Source organism: Mobula hypostoma, chromosome 20 (genome assembly GCF_963921235.1).
Source record: "Mobula hypostoma chromosome 20, sMobHyp1.1, whole genome shotgun sequence".
In the NCBI taxonomy this organism is placed as follows: domain Eukaryota; kingdom Metazoa; phylum Chordata; class Chondrichthyes; order Myliobatiformes; family Myliobatidae; genus Mobula; species Mobula hypostoma.
Window position 1 is genome coordinate 23,257,201 of NC_086116.1, and position 22,715 is coordinate 23,279,915.

A 22,715-nucleotide genomic window follows, 5' to 3' on the forward strand; every position below is an offset into this window, starting at 1 on the left:
CTAGCATGGAGTCAATGGAAATAAGGCAAACAAGTAGTGAGGTCATGGAACCTATACAGATTGAGGAGGAGGAGGTGCTTGCTATCTTGAGGCAAATCAGAGTGGATAAATCCCCGGGACCTGACAGGGTATTCCCTCAGACCTTGAAGGAGACTAGTGTTGAAGTTGCAAGGGCCTTGGTAGATGTATTTAAAATATCAGTATCTACGGGTGGGGCACTGGAGAATTGGAGGATAGCTCATGTTGTTCCGTTATTTTAAAAAGGCTCTAAAAGTAATCCGGGAAATTATAGGCCGGTGAGTTTGACGTCAGTAGTAGGTAAATTATTGGAAGGAGTACTGAGAGATAGGATCTACAAGTATTTGGATAGACAGGGACTTATTAGGGAGAGTCAACGTGGTTTTGTGCGTGGTAGGTCATGTTTAACCAATCTAATAGAGTTTTTTGAGGAGGTTACCAGGAAAGTGGATGAAGGGAAGGCAGTGGATGTTGTCTACATGGACTTCAGTAAGGCCTTTGACAAGGTCCCGCATGGGAGGTTAGTTAGGAAGATTCAGTCGCTAGGTATACATGGAGAGGTAGTAAATTGGATTAGAAATTGGCTCAATGGAAGAAGCCAAAGAGTGGTGGTAGAGAATTGCTTCTCTGAGTGGAGGCCTGTGACCAGTGATGTGTCACAGGGATCAGTGCTGGGTCCATTGTTATTTGTCATCTATATCAATGATCTGGATGATAGTGTGGTAAATTGGATCAGCAAATTTGCTAATGATACAAAGATTATTGGAGGTGTAGTAGACAGTGAGGAAGGTTTTCAAAGCTTGCAGAGGGATTTGGACCAGCTGGAAAAATGGGCTGAAAAATAGCAGATAGAGTTTAATACAGACAAGTGTGAGGTATTGCACGTTGGAAGGATAAACCAAGGTAGAACATACAGGGTTAATGGTAAGGCACTGAGGAGTGCAGTAGAACAGAGGGATCTGGGAATACAGATACAAAATTCCCTAAACGTGGCAACACAGGTAGATAGGGTCGTAAAGAGAGCATTTAGTACATTGGCCTTTATAAATCAAAGTATTGAGTTGGAATGTTATGGTGAGGTTGTATAAGGCATTGGTGAGGCTGAATTTGGAGTATTGTGTACATTTTTGGTCACCAAATTACAGGAAGGATATTAATGAAGTTGAAAGAGTGCAGAGAAGGTTTACAAGGATGTTGCCAGGATTTGAGAACTGGAGTTACAAAGAAAGGTTGAATAGGTTAGGACTTAATTCCCCGGAGCGTAGAAGAATGAGGGGAGATTTGATAGAGGTATATAAAATTATGATGTGCTCAGATAGAGTGAATGCAAGCAGGCTTTTTCCACTGAGGCTAGGGGAGAAAAAAAAACCAGAGGACATGGATTAAGGGTGAAGGGGCAAAAGTTTAAAGGGAACTGCGGGGGGGGGCTTCTTCACACAGAGAGTGGTGGGAGTGTAAAATGAGGTGCCAGATGAAGTGGTAAATGCGGGCTCACTTTTAACATTTAAGAAAAACTTGGACAGGTACATGGATGAGAGGTGTATGGAGGGATATGGTCCAGGTGCAGGTCAGTGGGACCAGGCAGAAAAATGGTTCGGCACAGCCACGAAGGGCCAAAAGGCCTGTTTCTGTGCTGTAATGTTCTATGGTTCTAATTATCAATTTACACAGACTTCATACTTGTACTCAATGTACAGCAAATATTCAAGCCATCTATGAAAGTTGAACTAAATACATGCAGAAAAACCGCAGATTCAAATTAACTCAAAAAAATCTTAGCTAAGCTGTAAAAAACTGATTCCATTAAAAATGTCTTTTGAATTTTGCTGAAAATGGTAATTACTTTTCATTCTCTGATTTTTGTAAGATGTTCAAACAGCATGCAGCACACAGATTTGTAGCTTTTCATAATTTAAGAGGATGCTGTGACTTGTGTTGATTAAGTTTTACTTAGATTGCAAAACTTATGTTTATTTAAGACAGATCTCTATTTAAAATAAGCTAAACATTTAGTATGATTAGTAGCAATCATAGTGATGCTAAGACAAAAGGTTATCAAATGTGATTACCATTGAAAATTATAAACAACAGAAATAAACAAAGCTTGTTACAAAATGCACAATTTTGGGAAAAAATAAGATGAATGAATTCCTGTAGATAAACAAAATTGCCAGTAGCTGAACAAACGATGCATCATCTTCAGCTCTGACAAAACCAAGTCAATAATGTCCTTAACAAATGAATTTGCGTAGCCAGCTCACTTCTAAAATGTCAAACTTCAACTGTGAAAACTATTGTATGAATGGAATGTTGAAAGATAGTTGGTGTAGGAGTCATGTATCTATTTTCTGTCTGCTGTACTTTATGTTGAGTTTTTATTATGGGTTGATAGTCATGTGGGTTGGGACATGGTAGAAGCGAAGAGTTTAGTTATGCATTCATGTTTTCTGTCTTTAGTTATGTCTAGTTTGGATAGAGCTAGGAAGTTGGCTGGGGGTGGTATCATTTTGTTGACCACAAACACATTTGAATACATTTAGCACGTTTGGCTTAAGTATGTTTAATTATGCTAAGACTGCTTATTTTGTTATATCGCTAGTTTTAGTTTCATTAGTTTTTATTGTTTCATTCCTTTTGCTGGTTTCTAATAAAGGATTGAATGTACTTCCTTCAACTTTACAAATTGGTTATCGTGGATAGCACATCATACTGTGTCAACCCCAATGTTTTGTTTCTTTGTGGTTTTGGTTTGTATTCAAGTAACCGCTGCATTTTTGTCAACAAAAAGATAGTTATACCAAATAAACAGCACAGTCTATGGCAAAGGATTGCATCGGACCCATTGGCAAAATTAGAATCGCAACACTGAGAAGCCAGGAGCAACTTGCGGCAGGTAACGACCTTTTATTGATTCATGCCGTTTATTTGTGGCTTGAACACAGTTTGGGATGGTCAGCGCTACCAGTATGTTCATTGGTGTGACGCTTGCCTAGGGGATCATTGCTTTGTTCCAATGAAGTGCTGAAATATTCTGGTTGCTGACATTTGAATTGAACGCTGTTTGTTTGGTCTGGAGTGATCGCAGCGAGAAAGCAACACAAGTGGAACTGATGCCAGAGACCTTTAAGACAGAACTAAAAGAGAAATTAAACTTACTGAGAAAGTTTTAACAGATAGAATCAAAAGTTCTCAAAAGGGATACAAGAGAAATGTGAGCAAAATTAAAGATTTAATACATATGTCTTGAGGAAGATTCAGAAAATATCTCACAAGTGCGGTCTCATCTTAGGGTAGAATAGTCTCCATGAAGCTGTTGCTAAGCAACATTACATGCTGTTGTCTTTAATTCCTAACCCAGAATGAGATAAGCCAATTGGAAGTTTTACAGATAATGAAACTTTTATTAATTTAGTCACAGTAGATGCTAAACAACGGCTGAAACAAAGCAATGTTTAAGGTCATGTTGTTGAAACAAGTGAAAATATTTCTCAAATTTCAAGGCACGTTTTGACTATGCATAAAGCTGAGGATTTACAGGATGACATACACCCAAGCATTAGTTCGTCAATTTTCCTGCTCCAAGTTTCGCTGCTAGCAGAACATTTTCTGTATTTAATACCTCCTCTGCATGCATTAAAATGGAGGCTAATATAGCTGCATTAATGGCACAGCAATAAACACTGAAGGATAAACATGCGTTGGAAGAGCAAGAGCAGCCAATTAGGAAAGGAAAGCAGCAGACAGAAGAACAGCTTCGTAGAAACAAAAAACAGCTTTGGAAAGGAAAGAAGCAGGCCAGCTGGTGGTGCAATGACTCCGGCGCCAGACCCGGAAGCGGAAGTTCCCGGGTTCGAAACCAGTCAGGTCCGCTCCCGAGTAGGCTTTTCATCTGTGCAGGGTTGAGTGTCGGGATTGCAACTCGACCTTGTAAAACAAAAGGGAAAAATACTGCGAAAAAATGTCTGTGTGAGGAGTGGCGCACCACACAGTCTCTCTCTCGCTCTGCGCCTTGTAAAAGCCATGAAAAAGACCTCACGAATGCACACGCAGACACACACGCACAGTCTCACACGCATGCAGGCACCCGCCAAAAAAAAAGGAAAGAAACAGCTACGAAGGATGGAGCAGCTAAGTTGCAGAAAGAAATTGCAGTACAGATGGTCAAAGCTAAAGTGCTAAGGGCCTCAAGTGCAGTGGATGCTAAAAGTGCTCCAGCAGGACAATCCTATGGTGTGAGTTCCTGCGTTGGTGTGGCACAGAGAAAACCCAACACACTCAAAGTCAACGTTGATTCATTTGTTCCACAGATATCTATGAAACAAGAGTTAGGGCCCTCAAGGGGTAATTCAGGCTGTTCACTCTCAGCCTGCACTAAGGAGGCACTCTGAACCCATGTCATATTCAACAGCTCAAGGTGCTCATTGGGGTGTTAACTTACAGTATGGAAACACTTGTGCTTTAGATGATAAAGGTCTGATTAGTATTATGGAGGTCATAAGGACGCAAAATGAAATAACAATTTTATTGGTACAATGTCAACAATTTTCATCTTTACCTAAAAGAGAGATTCAAATCTTTATTGCGATCCATTGTAATATCATGCATTCATGAGAGTTTTAAGAATAATGTTGAAAGAAAGACTGACAATTATGGTGACTACCTCAATTTCCTTGAACAGTACACTGGAGGTTGCCTTAGACAGCTTGTCAGAAGTGCCAGCATTTCAACCTTAAGGAAGGATATCTAAAAGCTAAGGATCATTTTGGTATTGAGCAGAAAATTGCATCAGACTACATATGAAAGGCTTTTTCTTGGCCACCTATTAAATCTGAAGATGTGAAGGCTCTTCAAGACTAGCCTTTTTCTTAAAGGCTGTTGTAAAGCCATGGGAGAAGTTTAGTACATGAGAGTGCTGGACATGCCTGCCAATATGTTGATTGCTGTAAAGTTGTCCCATATGCTTAGGGATCTATGTAGAATGGTGGTCTGTGAACTACTAGATAGGCACAACCGTGAAGCCGCCATTGTTGATTATATTGAAAAACAAGTAAGGACTCCCACCTAATGTTTGGGAATATACAGGATACTACATTACCTGCAATAAGCAGGGTGTGAACAAAACTAAGTTACAACTTCGTTCTAAGGCTAATGGAAGCAGCTTTGCCACTACTGTAGCCAATGAGAAGTAAAGCTAAAATAGCCTGGAACTAATGAAAGGGAAATGGTCTCGTCAGCCAAAAGGGTTTGTCTGTTCTGTGAGGGTAAGCATACACTGGATTCATACCCTCACCTGAAGAAAAGGCCTCATAATGAGAAGATTGCCTTCCTAAAGGAAAGTGGTGTTTGCTTTGGTTATTTGTGTACAGGACACAACAGTAACGATTGAAGGAAGCATCTTTCATGCAAGATAGGCAGTGGCAAGCGTCCCAGCATACTTCATATTTGCTGTGACAAAAAGAGTGCAGAATTGTAACAAGCTGTGAAAGAATCAGACACAACAGTGAGTAATGCCCCAGTATCTAATGGCCTTATGGGGGCTGGTAATCATGATTAATTCCAGTACGAGTGAAGTCTAAGAAAGATAACAAGACAGTAGTTACTTATACTTTTCTACATCAAGGAAGTATTGCAGTGCTCTGCACAGTGGGCTAATGAACAAGCTCAATCCAATAGGAAAAAGAACACACATTTTCTTATGCATCATGGGTCAAAGAAATTTGTGAGTAGCTACATTGTTTAAGGATTGGAAGTGGCTGGCTTAGATGGTGAAAACTATTGTGAACTACCTAACATCTATATGCAGGAAAGAATGTCAATCCACAAAGGGAATATCCCTTGTCAGAGGGATCTCCAGAGACGGTCTCACTTAAAGCATGTCCATTTGCCAGAGATTGATTCTGAAATTGAACTGCTGATGGAGATAAGTATGCCTAAAACATTGGAGCTTATGGATTTTGGGCTGCTGATCATGAAATTCACCTTGAAGTTTCCCTATCATGCACTATGTTTTTTGTAATTGCCTACATTTATTTCAATTCATAATTCAAGTCAATTAAAATATTGCCCACAATGTAAGCTAAAACGTTTTCTATCTTATCCAGGAATGCCTGGGCACACTTAGGCAGGATGGATGCTGCACAGCAGGAAAGGTTTTAGAAAGGTTATAAAAGTATCACATACACACCATTCTATGCGTTGTGCTTTCATTTATATCGGTTTGTGATCACGTTGATGCACATGCTCCACACGCATAGCATATTGTGTGTACACATTATAATAAAGTAATTGAATTTTCAGGACTATTTGAGATAGCAAAATGCCTCGTCAACATTGCAACAGCTGTGATAATTTCTCTTTTATGGCGAGTATACACTTAAATCTCAAAGGTTCCTCTTATTAAGAAAGCCTATGGGCTTTACTTTGGGTGTAAAATTGATGACCAATACAAAGCCTGGGCTCCTCATGTTTGTTGTGCAACATGTGTTGTCGATCTTGGAGCTTGACTCAGAGGTACTTCGCTGTCCAATTTATATAGCAGAAGAATCATGTGACAGACTGCTACTTCTGTCTGACCAGTGTCTGGTTCTTCTGCTAAGAACAAGAAATCCATTGAATACCCTAATCTTCCTTCAGCCATGAGACCTATGCTACATGATAATAGTTTCCAATACCAAAGCTACTAGAGACACGGAGTCTAGAGGAGGCACACAAAGATGCCACGATGTATGAGCCAGGAATGGAAAGCAACATTGATACTGATACAGATTTTGAACCCTTTACGTTGAGTGAGCCTCATCTGATAATTCAATCTGCGTTAAATAACCTGGTCAGAGATCTGGATTTGTCAAAGGCAAAAGCAGAATAACTGGGTTCAAGACTGCAAGGAAGGAATTTGCTATCACCAGGCACAAAAAATTCTACGAAGGATTTTAATATTTGAGACAGAAGTTTCCCAGAAAAAAAGATACTAAGGTTAAGGAAGGCATGTTTGTTAGTCACAAATCAAACAGGGCATCAATGACAAGCTATTCAAAGAACCTTGAGTGGGACTGGGGAAAAATGCGTAGAAGGCACTCAAGAATGTTGATGAGAAGTTTCTTCACAACTACAGAGCACCAATCTACATGCAGCTGGTTGACAGCGTGCCTCAAACATACAAAACCATGAAGTGCAATGTCACCAAGATTCATTTTCTACATTCTCACTTAGACTTCTTCCTTGTAAATGTCAGTGCTCTCATTGACGAGCATGTTGAAAGGTTTCACCAGGTTATAGAGAAATGATATCAGTGCAACTGGAATCCATCAATGCTGGCTGATTATTGTTGGAACACCTAAATGAGAAGCCTCAGACACCAATTACAAATGAGAATCACCAACAAAACATTTTTAGCTTAGTTGAACTATGGCAAATTGTCAGCACCGTTATGCAATTAAACACATTATATTCAATAAAAGTTAATTTCTTGTTTCTTCAAATTCCTAAGAGATACAAGTAGTCAGAAATTATATTTGTGTTCAGCTTCAAGCAACACTTTCAGAAAAAACTACTGTCCAGTGTAATGGGAAGATTGCTGAACAGTGTGCTTTGAATCTAGGGAAGAGGGTTAAGAAGTATTTGTCATTTCACATGGACTACACAGGTTTCATGTAGGATGTCGCCTCCAAAGAGTGCCAGCAGAAGATCTGGAATGTTGGGAAAGTCTGGTATATTCCACACCATGGTTTTTATCACCCCAGAAAAGGAAAACCGTGTTGTGTTTGACTGTGCAGCAATTTTTCAGGGACTATCACTTAATGCTCAGCTTTTCCAAGGAACAGATCTTAATAGTTCACTGACTGGAGTCATAACCAGATTCAGAAAAGAACCATTGGTGATCATGATGGATATTGAGTCAATGTTTCATTACGTTAAAGTACCAGCGGAATGCAGATCTACTGAGGTTTCTTTGGTGGCCCGATGATGACCTCAGCCAAGATATGGTGCACTTTGGAATGGTGGTTACATCAAGTTACATCTCTCTGAAGCAACATCATCACTGAATTGTGCATATTTCAATCTTAAGAAATGTGCAGAAGATAGCGAAGAACAGTTCAGCTGCGTATTGGTGGATAAGGTTTTGTATTGCTTCTATGTTGATGGCTGCCTTGTGTCAGTGTCCTCTGAGGAAGAAGCGGTGTTTCTCTATTATGGCCTTGTATCCATTTGTGCTAAAGGTAGTTTTTGACTCACAAAGTGGATAAGCAACATGCATAGAAGCTATCTGTGATACCAGAAGAGCAAGGAGCAAAAGACATGAGGGATTTGGATTTGGATAAAGATATTCCTTGGGTGGAGAGAGTACTGAGTGTGCAATAGTGTATTCAGTCTGATATTTTCCAGTTTAAGATCATGATCCAGGATAGACCACTTACCAAAAGGGGAATCCTCTACACTATTAGGTTCCATCTATGATCCCTTTGGAATCTTGAGTCTGGTGGTGTTATCTACAAAGAAGATCCTACAAGATCCATGTAAGAATGGGCTTGGCTGTGATAAAGCTACAGCAACATCAATTGTTCATAAGTGGACAGGCTGGCTGGAAGAACTCTGCCAGATGGAAGACTTCAAGAATTCTGGATGTTTGAAACCCTTGGATTTTGGATAAGTTACTGCTGAACAGTTACACCACTTTATAAATGAAAGCAAAGATGTCTATGGAGCAGAAACGTACCTATTGTTGCAGTGCTTTTACTATGGGAAAATCTAGGGTACCTCCATTGAAGTTAGTTTTCATCCCTTGTTTGGAGCTCACTGCTGCTACGATGACAAGCCATATGGACACATTGTAAAGGAAGTTGTATAGGAAGCTTCAGGGCTCAGTATTTTGGACTGATACTACTTCTGTGCTGAAGTAAATCAAGAATGAAGCTTCCAGATTCCGAACATTCATCGCTAACAGAGTTTCAGAAATTCTTAAGGTCTCACAAGTGTCGCAACTGAGGTATGTAAACATTTCAAGCTACCTTGCAGATACGTCCTCTGGAGCAGGGGTCCCTAAACTTTTGCGCACCACAGACTAATTTAATATTAACGATATTCTTGTGGACCGGCCGAAGGGAGGCGGTTGTTCAAGTTCAACAGTACGTGACAGGGAATGAGGAAAGGTGCAGCTGACTCATATCGTTTCATATTGCCAAATCATATCATTTCCTCACGGCCCAGTCGCACATATTTGCAGCCCAGTACTGGTCTGTGGCTCGGTGATTGGAGACCACTGCTCTGGAGGGTTGAAGCTGAAGTCTTTTCTGAAGAATAAGGTATGGGTGTCAGGTCCTCAGTATCTTCTTCACCCTGAAAGTGAATGGCCTGTGAATCCTGATTATTCTGGAGAACTTCCGTTATATGATCCAGATGTCAAGCAGATTGCTATTGAATATCATGCAGATTGAAGAGGGGATGGAAGTGGTAATATATATAATCCATCACTTCTTGTCTTGGACCGATTTGAGGAAGACAGTGGCCTGGATTCTTAGAATTAAGAACGTGCCCTTACTTCTTAGTCGGAAGAGGAAGCAACTGAATATCGTTCGCTCTCAGTCTGACTTGGATGAAGGATACCAAGGGTATTCTTTGGGGAGAGAAAGATTGAGAAGGCCAAAGGTCATATTGGCTGAGACTGCCTCTCAGCGGAGAAGCTCAGAAAGGAGATTGTTGCTTTTTGCCAAAGAGGGAGATTTCCAGATTAATTTTTGAGTTTGCAAAGGGGAGAAAGTGTGAAAAGGAACAGTCATATTTTCAAGCTCAATCCAATACTTGAAGACGGTGTCTTGAGAGTTAGTGGACAGCCCGGTAGGACAGCCATGCCTGAAGAGTCTAAACATCTTGTTATACTGCCAATGTACCTTTATATCTCAGATCTCATTCAGCGGCATGTACATCAAAAAGTGGGACATGGTGGCCATAGCCACACGTATCCTGGTGGCGCCAAGAAGTTTTGGATTCCCAGTGCTAGTACGGCTATATGAAGAATCCTGGCTAAGTGTGTTGTTTGTCGACAGTTGAGGCAGCTCCAGGGTCTCTCCAGATGAACCTCCGTTCACACTTGTAGGAGTGGACCACTTTGAACCTTTTGAGGTGAAAAGCAGTAGAAGAAAGAAGAAGACATTTGTATTAATATTAATATTTAATGTCTCCTATGTTTTAGTATGTAGTAGTAATTATTATAGTGTAATAAATAAGGGGCTGTGACGTAGGAGCCACGTATCTATATTCTGTCTGTTGTATGTTGTGTTGTATATTTATTATGAGTAGTTAGTTATCTGGGTTGGGGGCGTGATAGAAGCTAAGAGTTTAGTTCTGTATTCATGTGCAGTCTAGATTGGGTAGAGCTAGGAAGTGGGCTGTAGGTGATAACTTTTTGCTGACCACTTACATACTTTTAAATACATTTAAGAATACTCAGCTTAAGTATGTTTAAATATGCTAAGACTGTTTACTTTGGTATAGCACTAGTTTTAGTTTCATTAGTTTTTATCATTTCGCTAGTTTCTTAATAGCGGATTGGAAGTATTTTCTTCGACTTTACTACTTGGTTATAGTGGACAGCATGTCATAAAGTGTCAACCACCTGTGCTCAATCTCCGAGCAGTTTTGGTTTGTATTCAAATAACTGCTCAAAGGTCTGATGTACATTTATTCCTATAAATTTCAGAATTAGTATCTTTCTCCCCCCCCCACTTGATAGTTAAAATTACAATTAAAGCAAACACAAGAATACTTATAGACAGTGAAGTACACACGTAACACTCATTCTCAAGCTGCATTGTCGCCTGGGCAAAGTGCAGTTCTAAGATATTAACAGCATTGATTAGGATGAGATTGGCTACCAATCTGGAGGTAATCTTTGGGATTGCGGTAATGACAAATCCTTCACAAAACTATAATTTGAACAAGAATGCTATATTCCATGTATATATATTTCATCAGTGTAACAGCACACACACATTAAATAAATAAGGTAGTGGGGTATTTGTTTTGAATGTTCTTTTCAGATGTTGAATGTACTCCATAGCCACCAAAGTACAATTTGAAAAGTTGATACTGTTATAATATAGGAAAATGTAACCGCTACAGTTGGGAAAAATGATTAAGAGTTCAATATTGGTCAAAAGATCAGGAACAAAGTCCATGACCTTTGCAAAAATTGTACTTTTTTCATCTGAGAAAGCAGATGGAAAATTTGATTTCACGTTTCATCTGATGAACTTCATATCTGCAAAGGAATGTCAGCTTAGATTTTTGGCTCTGGTTTATGAAATGAACATCATAAAATTTAGCTTCATCTGTGAAGCTTTCATATAAATAGTAAACTGTTTTATCCTATTTAAATACAACAAACTTTGAATTTTCTTTTTTTAATGACTATATTTCCAAAAATATAATTTTCATGTTATTCTCACATCAGGTGAGTTTGATACAATTTATTCTAAACAACATTTTAATCAACAAAAAGTCAATGTCAAAAATTGCTGAGGAATAATCACAACCTGCTGCCTTAAAATTGGGCAGGTAAAATACCAACTACAGTAGTGATAGGCAAAGGAGTTTTACAACAAAATTGTTATCTCCAAGCTAGGATTTTCAGCAAGCTTTTGTTGATTAAATAGTATATAATGCAAATCAAATCACAAACACATTACAAGCTCGTTCTAAATCTCACCCTTTCTGCAAAGTAAACAGTTCCTCACCTCCAATGCAAAATCTTCCATCATCGTTTCTGCTCACAATTAGATGATCGATCATCAGTTCCACTGGCAGTGGATCATGGGTGGGTTGTTCACGGCATGGATTGTCATCCTTTGAATGAAATTGTAACAAGTTTTTAAAAGCTTTTATTATAATAGCTAGTTAGTGGAAAAATTCCAAAACAACTTTTGCACATTTCCAAAACTACTCAACCAAATTGATCTGGGCTTTATAGGAATAAACCTGATTCAGATTCTGACAAAGCTATAATCTGCTATTTGCAATGCAGATGACTTTGCCAATCATGGCTTGGTTAGGGATGGTCCATCATGTTTTCAAACTAATCTGCTTCCACAAATAATGATATAATAAAAGAAAATACATATATAGAAAACAATTCTGATATACTTTAAATTCTTTGTCAGCAAGAATATAAGCAAGCTAATTACCCATTCAAGAACAGAACACATAGTTCAAAGTTCAAAGTAAATTTATTATCAAAGTACATATATATCACCATATACAGCCCCAAGATTTGTTTTCTTGTGGGCATACTCAGTAAATCCAATAACCATAACAGAATCAATGGAAGACTGCACCCAACAGGGCAGACAACCAGTGTGCAAAAAGGCCAACAGATTCAAGATGATAAAAGTAGAAAATGCTAAGGAAAACCTGAAATAATCCAACACATTACAGGATCCTGTAGCAGTTTAACATAATCTGATTACTTACATAGGCACAATCAAGTGGCAAACATCATTCACCAAAATCTTGCTTTAAAATACAAACTCATAAAAGAAATCATACCTTACTATAAATATAAGCCTGATCCAGTTTTAAAGTCAGAATACCACAAATTATATGATGACTGATCCATTATTACAGATAGGACAATCCATAATAATCATTTGGATACAATAATACGGGATAAACAAGCAAAAACAATCTACTGAATAGATATAGCCATTCCAAACACACATAACAGAAATCAGTAAGTGAAAAACACCAGAAATATGCTAAATTTAAAGAGGAAATTAAGACTTTGGAACATGATCAGGGGAGACCTTGTCCCAATAGTAATATCTACAACTGGTATCATCCCAAAGGCACTACACAATAGCATTAAACAACTAGGGCTACACAACAATATCTATGCAAATCTTCAGAAAGCCACAACACTGAACACCACTAGAATAATTTGACAGTTCCTAGCATTTGAGAAATGAGTGTACTTGGGTATGCCTGCAGCTCACGTTTTACCAGTTTGAGCTGAGGGAAAAAAACAATAAATAATAAATAATCAATAAATATTGAGAACCCGAGATGAAGAGTCCTTGAAAGTGAGTACATGATATATGTCCATGGCACACACCAAGAAAAGCCTCTCCAGGTTATTCAGTATGCTTCATCCTTGAATAGGATTAACTGGGTCTCAGTTTCAAACTTTGATTTGTATTAAATTAACTGATCTCACAGAAAAATAAACAGCTACAACCCAGCACATCTCCAGACAATGGCCATGTTTTGTATCTGCAGCCAGTTCCCCTTCCATTCCGATAGCTGCCAGTATTCTTTATCCACACTCTATTATAAATAGTAGTCACAGGATGAAATATTCAAATGCATGCAGCAAACTTCAATACAAAATCTGGTGATAAACAGAACTGAGCATTTACTTTAATTTCTTTAGACTGAGATTTTGCATTGGAATTCATTAGCCAAAATAGTACAGGATCTTCCATACAATCTCGAGACACAACATAACCAAGGGCAAACAACAGTATTGCTCCAGCCAGCAGATTAAAGAACTATACTCAGTATGAACAGAGAAGTGTCAAGTAAAATATTTAATTCACACAGCAAATTGCCTAGAAAGCAACAGGGGAAAAAGACATGAGACACAAAAGGGAGCACTCGCAAAGAACTAAACCATGAAACATTATCTGATCTAAATAACCTTAACATTGTGTTAACCATTAGAGACTTTGAAGAACCAAGATCCAAGTTTCAGTGCCAAGATCGTCAATTGCAATTAAGATATATAATGCTGTGAAAAGACTCCAAAAGCTAAAACATTTACTTGTGAATTATTTTCCAAGTTAACTAAAACTGCATACCATATAATGTAATTCAATGAATCATGTACAGGTAGTGAAATGCTATTTTATGATGGTTTCTGAAAGTAATGTGGCAGTTCATAATTTTTGTTTAACCATGCACACGATAATGGATGCAGCTCCTTTTTTTTAAAACATAAGTAAATGCTAGCTTGATATTTAGAGTACAAATCCAACCCCTTAATTTCAGCAAGACAATGCAGGCAACATACTAAACCATCAATTATGCCTGTGTAAAAACAAGATCACCGTTTTCTAATCCTGCAGAGACTATTTTCCATAACTTTGCATAAATACTAGTTTTTCATTGACATGATGCACAGGAAATAACACAATTTTTACGGTCAATTGCAAAGAAAATGTTAAGAGGGATCTTTGCTAACATTTCACTATATTGTTGGGCAAATGTTTTTGCAGAACATACCTTTAGTTTAATCTTAGAATCGGTGATTTCAATTTTCATGGGGATAATGTCAGCAGGTACTTCGTCTTCCAAAAATATTCCTAAATTTGTGAGGGAAGATATCAGGAACTCTGAGTTGAAGTCCTTAACAATGCATTGCAAGAAACCATTCTGGACTGCGAGTGGTGAATGGACAGCAGCACTAGGCCCACCCTCAAGCCGTAAACTCACTTCAGGTAATTCTTTCTTGCATTCTTGTATCAATGAAGACTGGTGTCGATCTAGCCACAAAATGGGGGGGGGGGGGAGAATTGAAATACAACAATGTCAAAAGAGCTAAGTTCATTGTTTAACATAATACTTCCATAAAAGCCAAGTCTGTCGTTGTATACTCATTTTCTTGCAACCATTTTTTACAACACTATTGCTTAGGGATGCATTTTCCAATCCGTATCTAGTTTTTGCTTAGTTTACTAATAAAACACAAATTGTCCATTAAATAATGTTTACTTTTCCTCAAATTAGACAAGGACAAATTTCTTGAGGAAGTATGACCATAAATTCTCAGACGTCTAACGCAATTTCTCTTTTCACATGGGGTCCCAAGGGCTGACTGAACAACAAATAGAATGCAATGTTGATCAGAAGCTACCGAAAAATTATGTTATTCAAGCTCAGCTGTATCAAATCTGATGCCATGGCACTTAGAAGTACTACAAAGTGCTGTCCCTCAGAATTTATGACAATCATGAGTAGTAAAGAAGTGAGAAAACATTTAATTATTGAATGATTTGTTAGACCCTGCTAAATATGCTTATTAAGGTAACTCCAGTTTTATTCTTCATACAATCACAGCATTGAAGATTTGAAATGCAGTTACATAGTACTGTAATTCTATTCAATTTGCATGGCTTATGGTATTTTTACAAATTTTGGCTTAAAAAGATAGCAAAAGGTTTGATGCATAAATACAATACAAATCATCTACAGGTAATGAAGGGATTCAGATTTTACAGACTTTCATAACAGTTTGTCCATAAATAGGAGAGTAAACAAAAATAGCTCCCTGGTATTATAACTGTAATGAGTGGCATTAAAAGTGCATGATTCCACTCATCCAATTACTAAAGTGGTGGGGGGGAGGGAGGAGGAAGAATGGAGAGAGGGGCAGAGGGGGAGAGAGGGGAGACGAGGAGTGGTTCGGGGAGAGGGAAAAACTAATTCTGATGTTTATAGGAATGAATGTACATCAGACATTTGAGCTTAATGTTACAGGAGCTCATTTGTGTGTTGGGATGTCTATAAATTGAGCATACATAACCTGGAGATGGCCTGCGATGCAAAATAGTTCAACGTGGAAAAGCAAGTTAGCTTTTCGGAAGACTCCTGATTAATCAGTGGTTGCTATATTGGCTTGTGGTTTTCAAAGTTCTGTGGTCTGTAAAAGACTGCACTTAAAATATTTTAAAGGGCCACTCAAATAACTCAGTGGAATATGGAAATGACAGACAGGTGCCTGTAATTTAATGAAGGTCAAGTTGACACCGATTTCTTATGTTGTTAGAACATGTTTGAATGACGGGCCTGCAGTAAATCAACAAAGGAGACAAATGACAAGGATCTGGACCAAGCAGTGCTGAAATGGTTCAATCAACAGGAGGGCATTATAACAAGAATGCATGTGTGCTAAGCAGGCCAAGTTCCTTTTGATGCTCTGAAAATTGAGACACGCTTGAGGGGTTCATCTGGTTGGCTGATTCAGCAAAAAAAAAAGGCAAAATGTGTATTCAAGAGAAGTTGAGCACAGACAATACAGCAACTGATAATTATGAGATGAATTCATTGTATTTAATGAAAAAGTTGGAAATCAAACAAACTTAAGATGCAAAATTGCAGACATATCATGGAAATACTTACAACAAAGGCCTTAGTATTCAAGACTCAATGTCATATTCCAGGCCATAAGGACAGACTAACAAGTGATATACAGATCAACTGGTAACCCAAGACCGCTAAAATAGGAAAACTGTTCTCTCTTTTAACAAATGAAGCCATTAATATGCACCAGATTATTTTAACTGCAAATAATGGAAATGGAAGAACTGTAGCATTTCATAAAAGTGGTTGCCAAGAAATCTGTAATTTACCTTCCATTGCACCAGTGATCAACAGATTTTGCTGGAAAAAACTGTCATACTGGTTAATAGTGTCCCTTATCATCCTCACAAGAGCATTCTCATATCAGTAGATGCTAAAATTTTACCAATTTGTTTTACTACCTAATGCAGGTTCTGTGTCCATCTTGGCGCAGAGAGTGAGTGGAGTTATTGATGTGGTCCATTACTAAAGCAGGTAACCAATTTGAACGTTTATGAAAAAGCTGATTGTAATTTAGGAAATGTCCAGAGGATGGAGTGCAGAGAAACTAATCGTACTGATCAGATCATAAGGAAGAGTCTTTCCAGAGTTGAGCATTAAATAAAACTTGGACAAGAAATTTCAGTTGCATATCCAGCAGAAACTGAGTAACAACTGAGGTGAAAACGCCTTGTTTTATTTTTATTTAGAAATACAGTGCAGAACAGGCCGTTCCAGCCTAACAAGCAGCACTGCCCAGCAACCCATCTAGCCTAAGCAGAGGATAATTTACAATGACAAATGAGCCTACTAACCAGTACGCCTTTGAGGGAGGAAACCGGAACACCTGGAGGAAACCTACACGCACTCAGGAAAAGCACACAAACTTTCTTACAAAGGATGTTGGAATTGAACTCCAATGCCCTGAGTTGTAATAGTGTTGCACTAACTGCTACACTACCGCGGTGTCCCTCTCTTTCGCGAGATAGTGTGTAAAGGCTGCACATTGATCATCATAAACCAAGGAAGTAGTATTGAGCAAAGGGAGGAAAGATCATATTTAACAGTATTGGGTTGCTCACTGTGATGAGACACTGCTGAATTACCTCAAGCAGGAAGATATCATCTTCCTGAATAAGGAACAGACTTGATTCATGTAATTAATTTGCAAAGATCAATCACTGAAATAAACCAATATGATCAAATATTCTAATTAGTAATAAAGGAAGCACGCACCTTGTAGTAGTTCTCATGCATTTTAATTTTTCACATTGGAATATCCTTTCTATTCCCCAATATAGCAAAGAGGAGTTTGTTTAGATACACAGATTCAGCATTTTAATTTCAATATGCAGTTAGAACCCCCCCCCCCGATGCATCTAAAAAGAAAAACTATTGTACTTGTATATATACAGTACATATACAATAAACACTGTTTGACCATAATATTGCATGATGGCAGGGATTTGAGTCCAGATGATTACTGATATACTTCTACTGCCCCACCCTGGAAATTCCAGGGACATGCAGCATTTACAGTTACACGTCTAAAGTTCAAAAGTATAAACGTTTGTAATACTTAAGTAATAAGTAAAAAGTAATAATGCTTCCTGTCTGGTTAGTAAATTATGCAAGGAACTCTGCCAAATATTAGCTCTTTGCAGCCAAAGTGTAGAGTCATACAGCAACACAGTACAATACAGGCCCCTTTGGCTCAACGACTCCATGTAGAACAAGGTGCCTACCCAGATCAGCCCAATTTCCTGCATTCATACCATAATCACTCTAAGCCCTGTCCCTCCACATACCTATCTTAAACAATAACATTATACCCGCTTCAATTCCTTCCCCTGGAAGCCAGTTCCATATACTCACCACCCCCTGCATGAAAAGGTTGCCTCAAAGGTCCACTTAGATCGTTTCTGTCCCACCTTAAATAGGTGCTCCTAGTTTTGGACTCCCCTACCCTGGGGAAACTACTGTTACCTTCCACCCTACCTATGCCCCTCATAATTTAAAGTATTTATTTAGAGATTCAGCACAGAACTGGCCCTTTTGGCCAACGAGGTGGCCCAGCAACCCATCTATTTAACATTAGCCTAACCACAGGACAATATACAATGACCAATTAACCTACTAACTGGTACATCTTTGGACCGTGTGAGGAAACTAGAGCACCAGAGGAAACCAATGCACACATGGGGGAACAAAATAACTTTCTTACAGAGCACACCAGAATTAAACTCTGAACTCCAATGCCCTGAGCTGTAATAGCATCATTCTGACCACTACACTACTGTAGTGCCCCTCATAAGTTCGTCTCTCATTCTCTTATGTTCCAAGGAATAAAATATATCCTGCCCTACTTCTCCCAATAACTCAAACCCTCCAGTCCTGGCAACACCCTCATTAATCTTGTTCTGCACTCTTTCCAGTTTGAACACATTTTTCCCATAAGAGGGTGACCAAAACTGTACACAGTATTCCAAGTGTGGTCTCCCCAATGACTTAGATAATTGCATCTTAATGTCTACACTCATTGCCAATATTGTAGACACCCAATGCCCTCAGTGATGAAGGCTAATGTGCTAAATACCTTTTTCACCAAGCTGTCTACAGTGGTGCTAGAAAGTTTGTGAACCCTGTAGAATTTTCTCTATTTCTGCTTAAATACGACTTAAACTGTGCTCAGATCTTCACCTCCTAAAACTACATAAAGAGAACCCAATTAAATAACACAAAAATCATTATACTTGTTCATTTATTTATTGAGAAAAAATGATCCAATATTACATATATTTGTTGGAAAAGTATGTGAACTTCTGGGGTAATGCCTTCTACTAAAGCTATTTAGATTTAGGTGTTCCAATCAATGAGATGAGATTGGAGGTGTGGGTTGTAGAGGTGTCCTGCCCCATAAAAAAAGACACACAAAGTCAGGTTGCTGACAGAGCCTGCACTTCTCAAGATCTGTTAAGTTAGACTAAATATTAAGCACAAACCATGAGCAAATATATGGAGCTCACAGAATAGGAACAGCTGAAAGACAACTTATTTCAACAATGGAAACAAATCAACATGATGACATGCTTGTAAGTCTCCAAGAGGAGGAAAACCTTGTTGTAGGATTTGGAGGGTTGTGTGCTTCAATGACCCAGAGAGCTATGTTGGCTGGAGTTGGGGCCTTGTGCTTTTGGCTCTCGGTAGGGTCACCCATGCCAAACAGGTCAAAGGATAGAGGCCAGACTAAGAGTGGTCCACCAGCCCTCCAGGTTCAGGGATTCAGCTTAGAGCTAACAAACCTGACTGATCAAAAAAATTGTTCTGGAAACACCAATGGAGAATCCTTCTATAGGGACTGAAATGGAGGACCTTCATTGCTGCCCTAAACATTAGCACCGTTATGGGCAGGAAGTCAGAATACTTGTAAAATAAATATGCTTGATACAATACCATATGGTAGTTTGATAAAAATATAAACTCCATATACAGTATATTACACAAAATACATAGAATAAATAGGCTGTCCATTAGCAGACACTATTTTATTAAACATCTTAATGTTAAATACCAAATAATTCCCCCACTTTTGTAAATCCAAAGTATACTACGTACCCAAGCTACGGTTGCTAAGGTATTGCCGAACACTGATATTTCCATGTTGGCTTGGTATTACTTGATTTATCTGTAAAGACACTGCTGTATCCTCGCCCTTCACATCAAATGCACAGCTCACTCCAAAGACATTGAAAACCATCACTGATACCTGTTCAAAGAAAATAATAATGATTATAATGCAGAGCTCTTCATACTAGCTTGCAAACATGTCAAATTTTTGACAAAGCACATAGTGCTCTTGTAGTAATTGCATGCATCACTGAATGGATGTTAAAAATAGTATTTGAATGGGAGTATCATCAGAAAAATACTGATGTATTGGGTGGGAGGGTCTTTGGGAGGTGTGGAAAAGAGTGCCTGGTTACATCTATTTCTGCTTAAAATATGCACTTCTCACATAATTGTATTAGGTTTATCGCAAAATATAATATAGCAAATCTCATTGGGCTGGAGTCTGCTGTTCAAATTGTAGGTAATATGCATACAGAGCTTGCAACTATGGGCAAGTGGGCTGATCAACCCCATTGATCAAAAATATCCAAATAATCATACAATCTGATCAGCTAAAATTGCAATGTTAGTTTACCATTAGAATTGAATACCAATTGGACACCTGCAACTTTTTGTCACACTAACAGGAACCCCAGGCAGGGCCTTTATATCAAATTGCTCTTGGCATCTTGAACTCCTGTATCTTTAGAATTGAAAGTGGACTTTATATATACACAAATACTACATAGATTCAGGAACAAAAAGTGCTGCTGCTTGCGTTTTTGGGAAAACGCATGCAAGAGGAAAATTGGATAAACCTGCTAAAGCAGATTCAGATTAAACTATAAAATGAATAAACATACAAATGTTCATGAAAACATTACTCCAAGATTATGTTCATTTTCTCAGCTTATTTTAGGAGCAGAAACTTTGATTAAATGTGAAAAAGAGTGAAAAGGCAGGATATAAATACAGATTGACTGAAAGCGACCTCTAAATTCACTTGAAAAAATTGCAAGATTTTAACAGTTTTGACAAATTTTGACACTTTTAATTTGTGCTGGGACAAAATAAATCACTTCAGTTTTTGAATCCTAATCTGCTGAAAAATTTTATCCAAGATCTTTACAGCATTTAACTGACACAATTCTGTACATGAAAATACTGCAAATTCAGAGCTGCTCATGTTTACCAAATCTCCAGGGGCCTGTTCCACACTTTGAGATGCAGTACTGCAGACATCTGGTGATATTCTCCCACAATTCTCAGTCCCAAATGCCCCATTAGCACTTTCTGCTGGACTCTGATCAATAGAAGCTTCTTTAAGACTAACGACTGAGGTATCATCAATACCAGCATCTGAGAAGATGAACACATACTTTGTTTCAATTAAGCTAAACAAACTTCAATAAAGAAAGTTGCGTACAACTGATTGGAAATTTTGGTAGGCAAATTGGAAATGTTAACCCTGAAAGGAGTTATGAAAATTTGAAATATGTATACACAACAATCTTCTCAGGTCAAGAGGAAGCCTGATCCACAGTTAACACTAAGTCATATTCAATTTATCACTTATTGTACGAGCAAAATGCACAAGGTAATTTATCATTTTATCTCAAACTTATTCTATTACATAATAAATTCCACAAATCATATATTGGATCTGAAAGGCAGTATCAATTACATTATTGAAACACGAGTGTAGTTCCTAAAAGTTTACTGCAATGTGAAAATTGAATTCATGACACAAAAATAATACAGTTCTCTTTTCTTATTATCCACAGTGGCTCCAACCTTTTTAAAAAAACACAATAGGATGCTATGCTAAGTATTATCCAGGGAGATTGAAATTTGGATTAAAGTAGCCCAGTGATCAGCAAATTAGATCTTCAGTCCAACAGCAGTGGATGAGGTGTTATGGATGAGCAGGCCCTGGGGAGGGGGTGGAGGGAAGAAGGTGTATGTTAACTGAAATGGAGGTGATCTAGGATTCTGTCATTGAGAAATTACCCAGGAAGCATTTTGGGGAAAAGAAAGTCTCCAAGATTGAAAACCAGGAATGAAGCTCTACTTATACACAATGGGGATCCTTGAATTCCACTCAATTAAAAGTTGGCTTTAAATATTTATGGATAGGAAGGTAATTAGGTAAAAGCTGCTGGAGGAATTTGGTATAATTGTTGTCGGCAGAATTGCCTATTGGGGAAAGGAGTTCAGAATGTTGTACTTAAGTCACACTTCCCACAGGTCATCTATACTTCCACAGTCCTTTTACCCCTTTTGTTACTAAATAATGCCTTACCTACCGACATTTAACTTTATGACATCTTTTCCTTTTGTCTTAAAAAAAATTATTCTGAAGCAGTTATAATAACAGAGTATATTTTAAATCAATGAATAGAAAATAAAAACATGCTTAAAGTGGACAATTTTGATGTTTTGCCTAGTTAAGATGAAAGAGAATAGCTTCTTAATCTGCTATTTGTTAATTCATACTGTTCAAAAGGTTTAGATCTCTGGAAACATGTCTTATCACATGAAAAAAGAACTATCAGAGCAATTAAATGTAGACAGAATGTCCCAAGCGGCTTCAGACGTAACCTGAAAAATTAGATGTCAACCCAAAAGGAATTGATGGAAGAGATGGTCAGTTGAAGAATATATGTATTGGTAAGCACATTGTAATCCCATTGTCATTCTGAAAAATCATTTCCAAAGCTTCTATAGTTGCTCCTTAGTTAAGCTACTTAAAGCTACAGGTAGTGTTCTGAGTCTTATGTGTATTTTCCATTCATGATATCTATATCCCTTTGCAACTTCATTCTCCCATCTCCCCCCTCCTAATTTATTGTCAGCTGCAGACTGCAATCTAAAACTTTGTATTTCTTCATTGAAATCTGGTGCCCTGCTAAAACACTATTATATATGCACCATTTGTCATATCCTGCTATTTGGAGTAAAAACTTTATCTGCCCACTCCT

The 22,715-nt window shown here is 38.1% G+C and overlaps 1 protein-coding gene across 5 annotated transcripts in view; it reads right to left on the minus strand.

Moving 5' to 3' along the window:
• bltp3b (bridge-like lipid transfer protein family member 3B) overlaps positions 1–22,715 on the minus strand; it is a 143,756-nt gene that overhangs the window by 4,036 nt on the left and 117,005 nt on the right. For 4 of the 5 annotated variants that reach the window (XM_063072540.1, XM_063072537.1, XM_063072538.1 and 1 more), the window contains 4 exons: positions 20,927–21,093; positions 19,741–19,891; positions 14,290–14,549; positions 11,748–11,856 (listed from right to left, as the gene is read on the minus strand). In XM_063072540.1, coding sequence (XP_062928610.1) covers positions 11,748–11,856; positions 14,290–14,549; positions 19,741–19,891; positions 20,927–21,093 — 687 coding nt within the window. Of the gene's footprint in view, positions 1–9,835; positions 10,127–11,747; positions 11,857–14,289; positions 14,550–19,740; positions 19,892–20,926; positions 21,094–22,715 lie in introns of those variants that run through there. The other variant, XM_063072539.1, reaches the window with a different exon arrangement.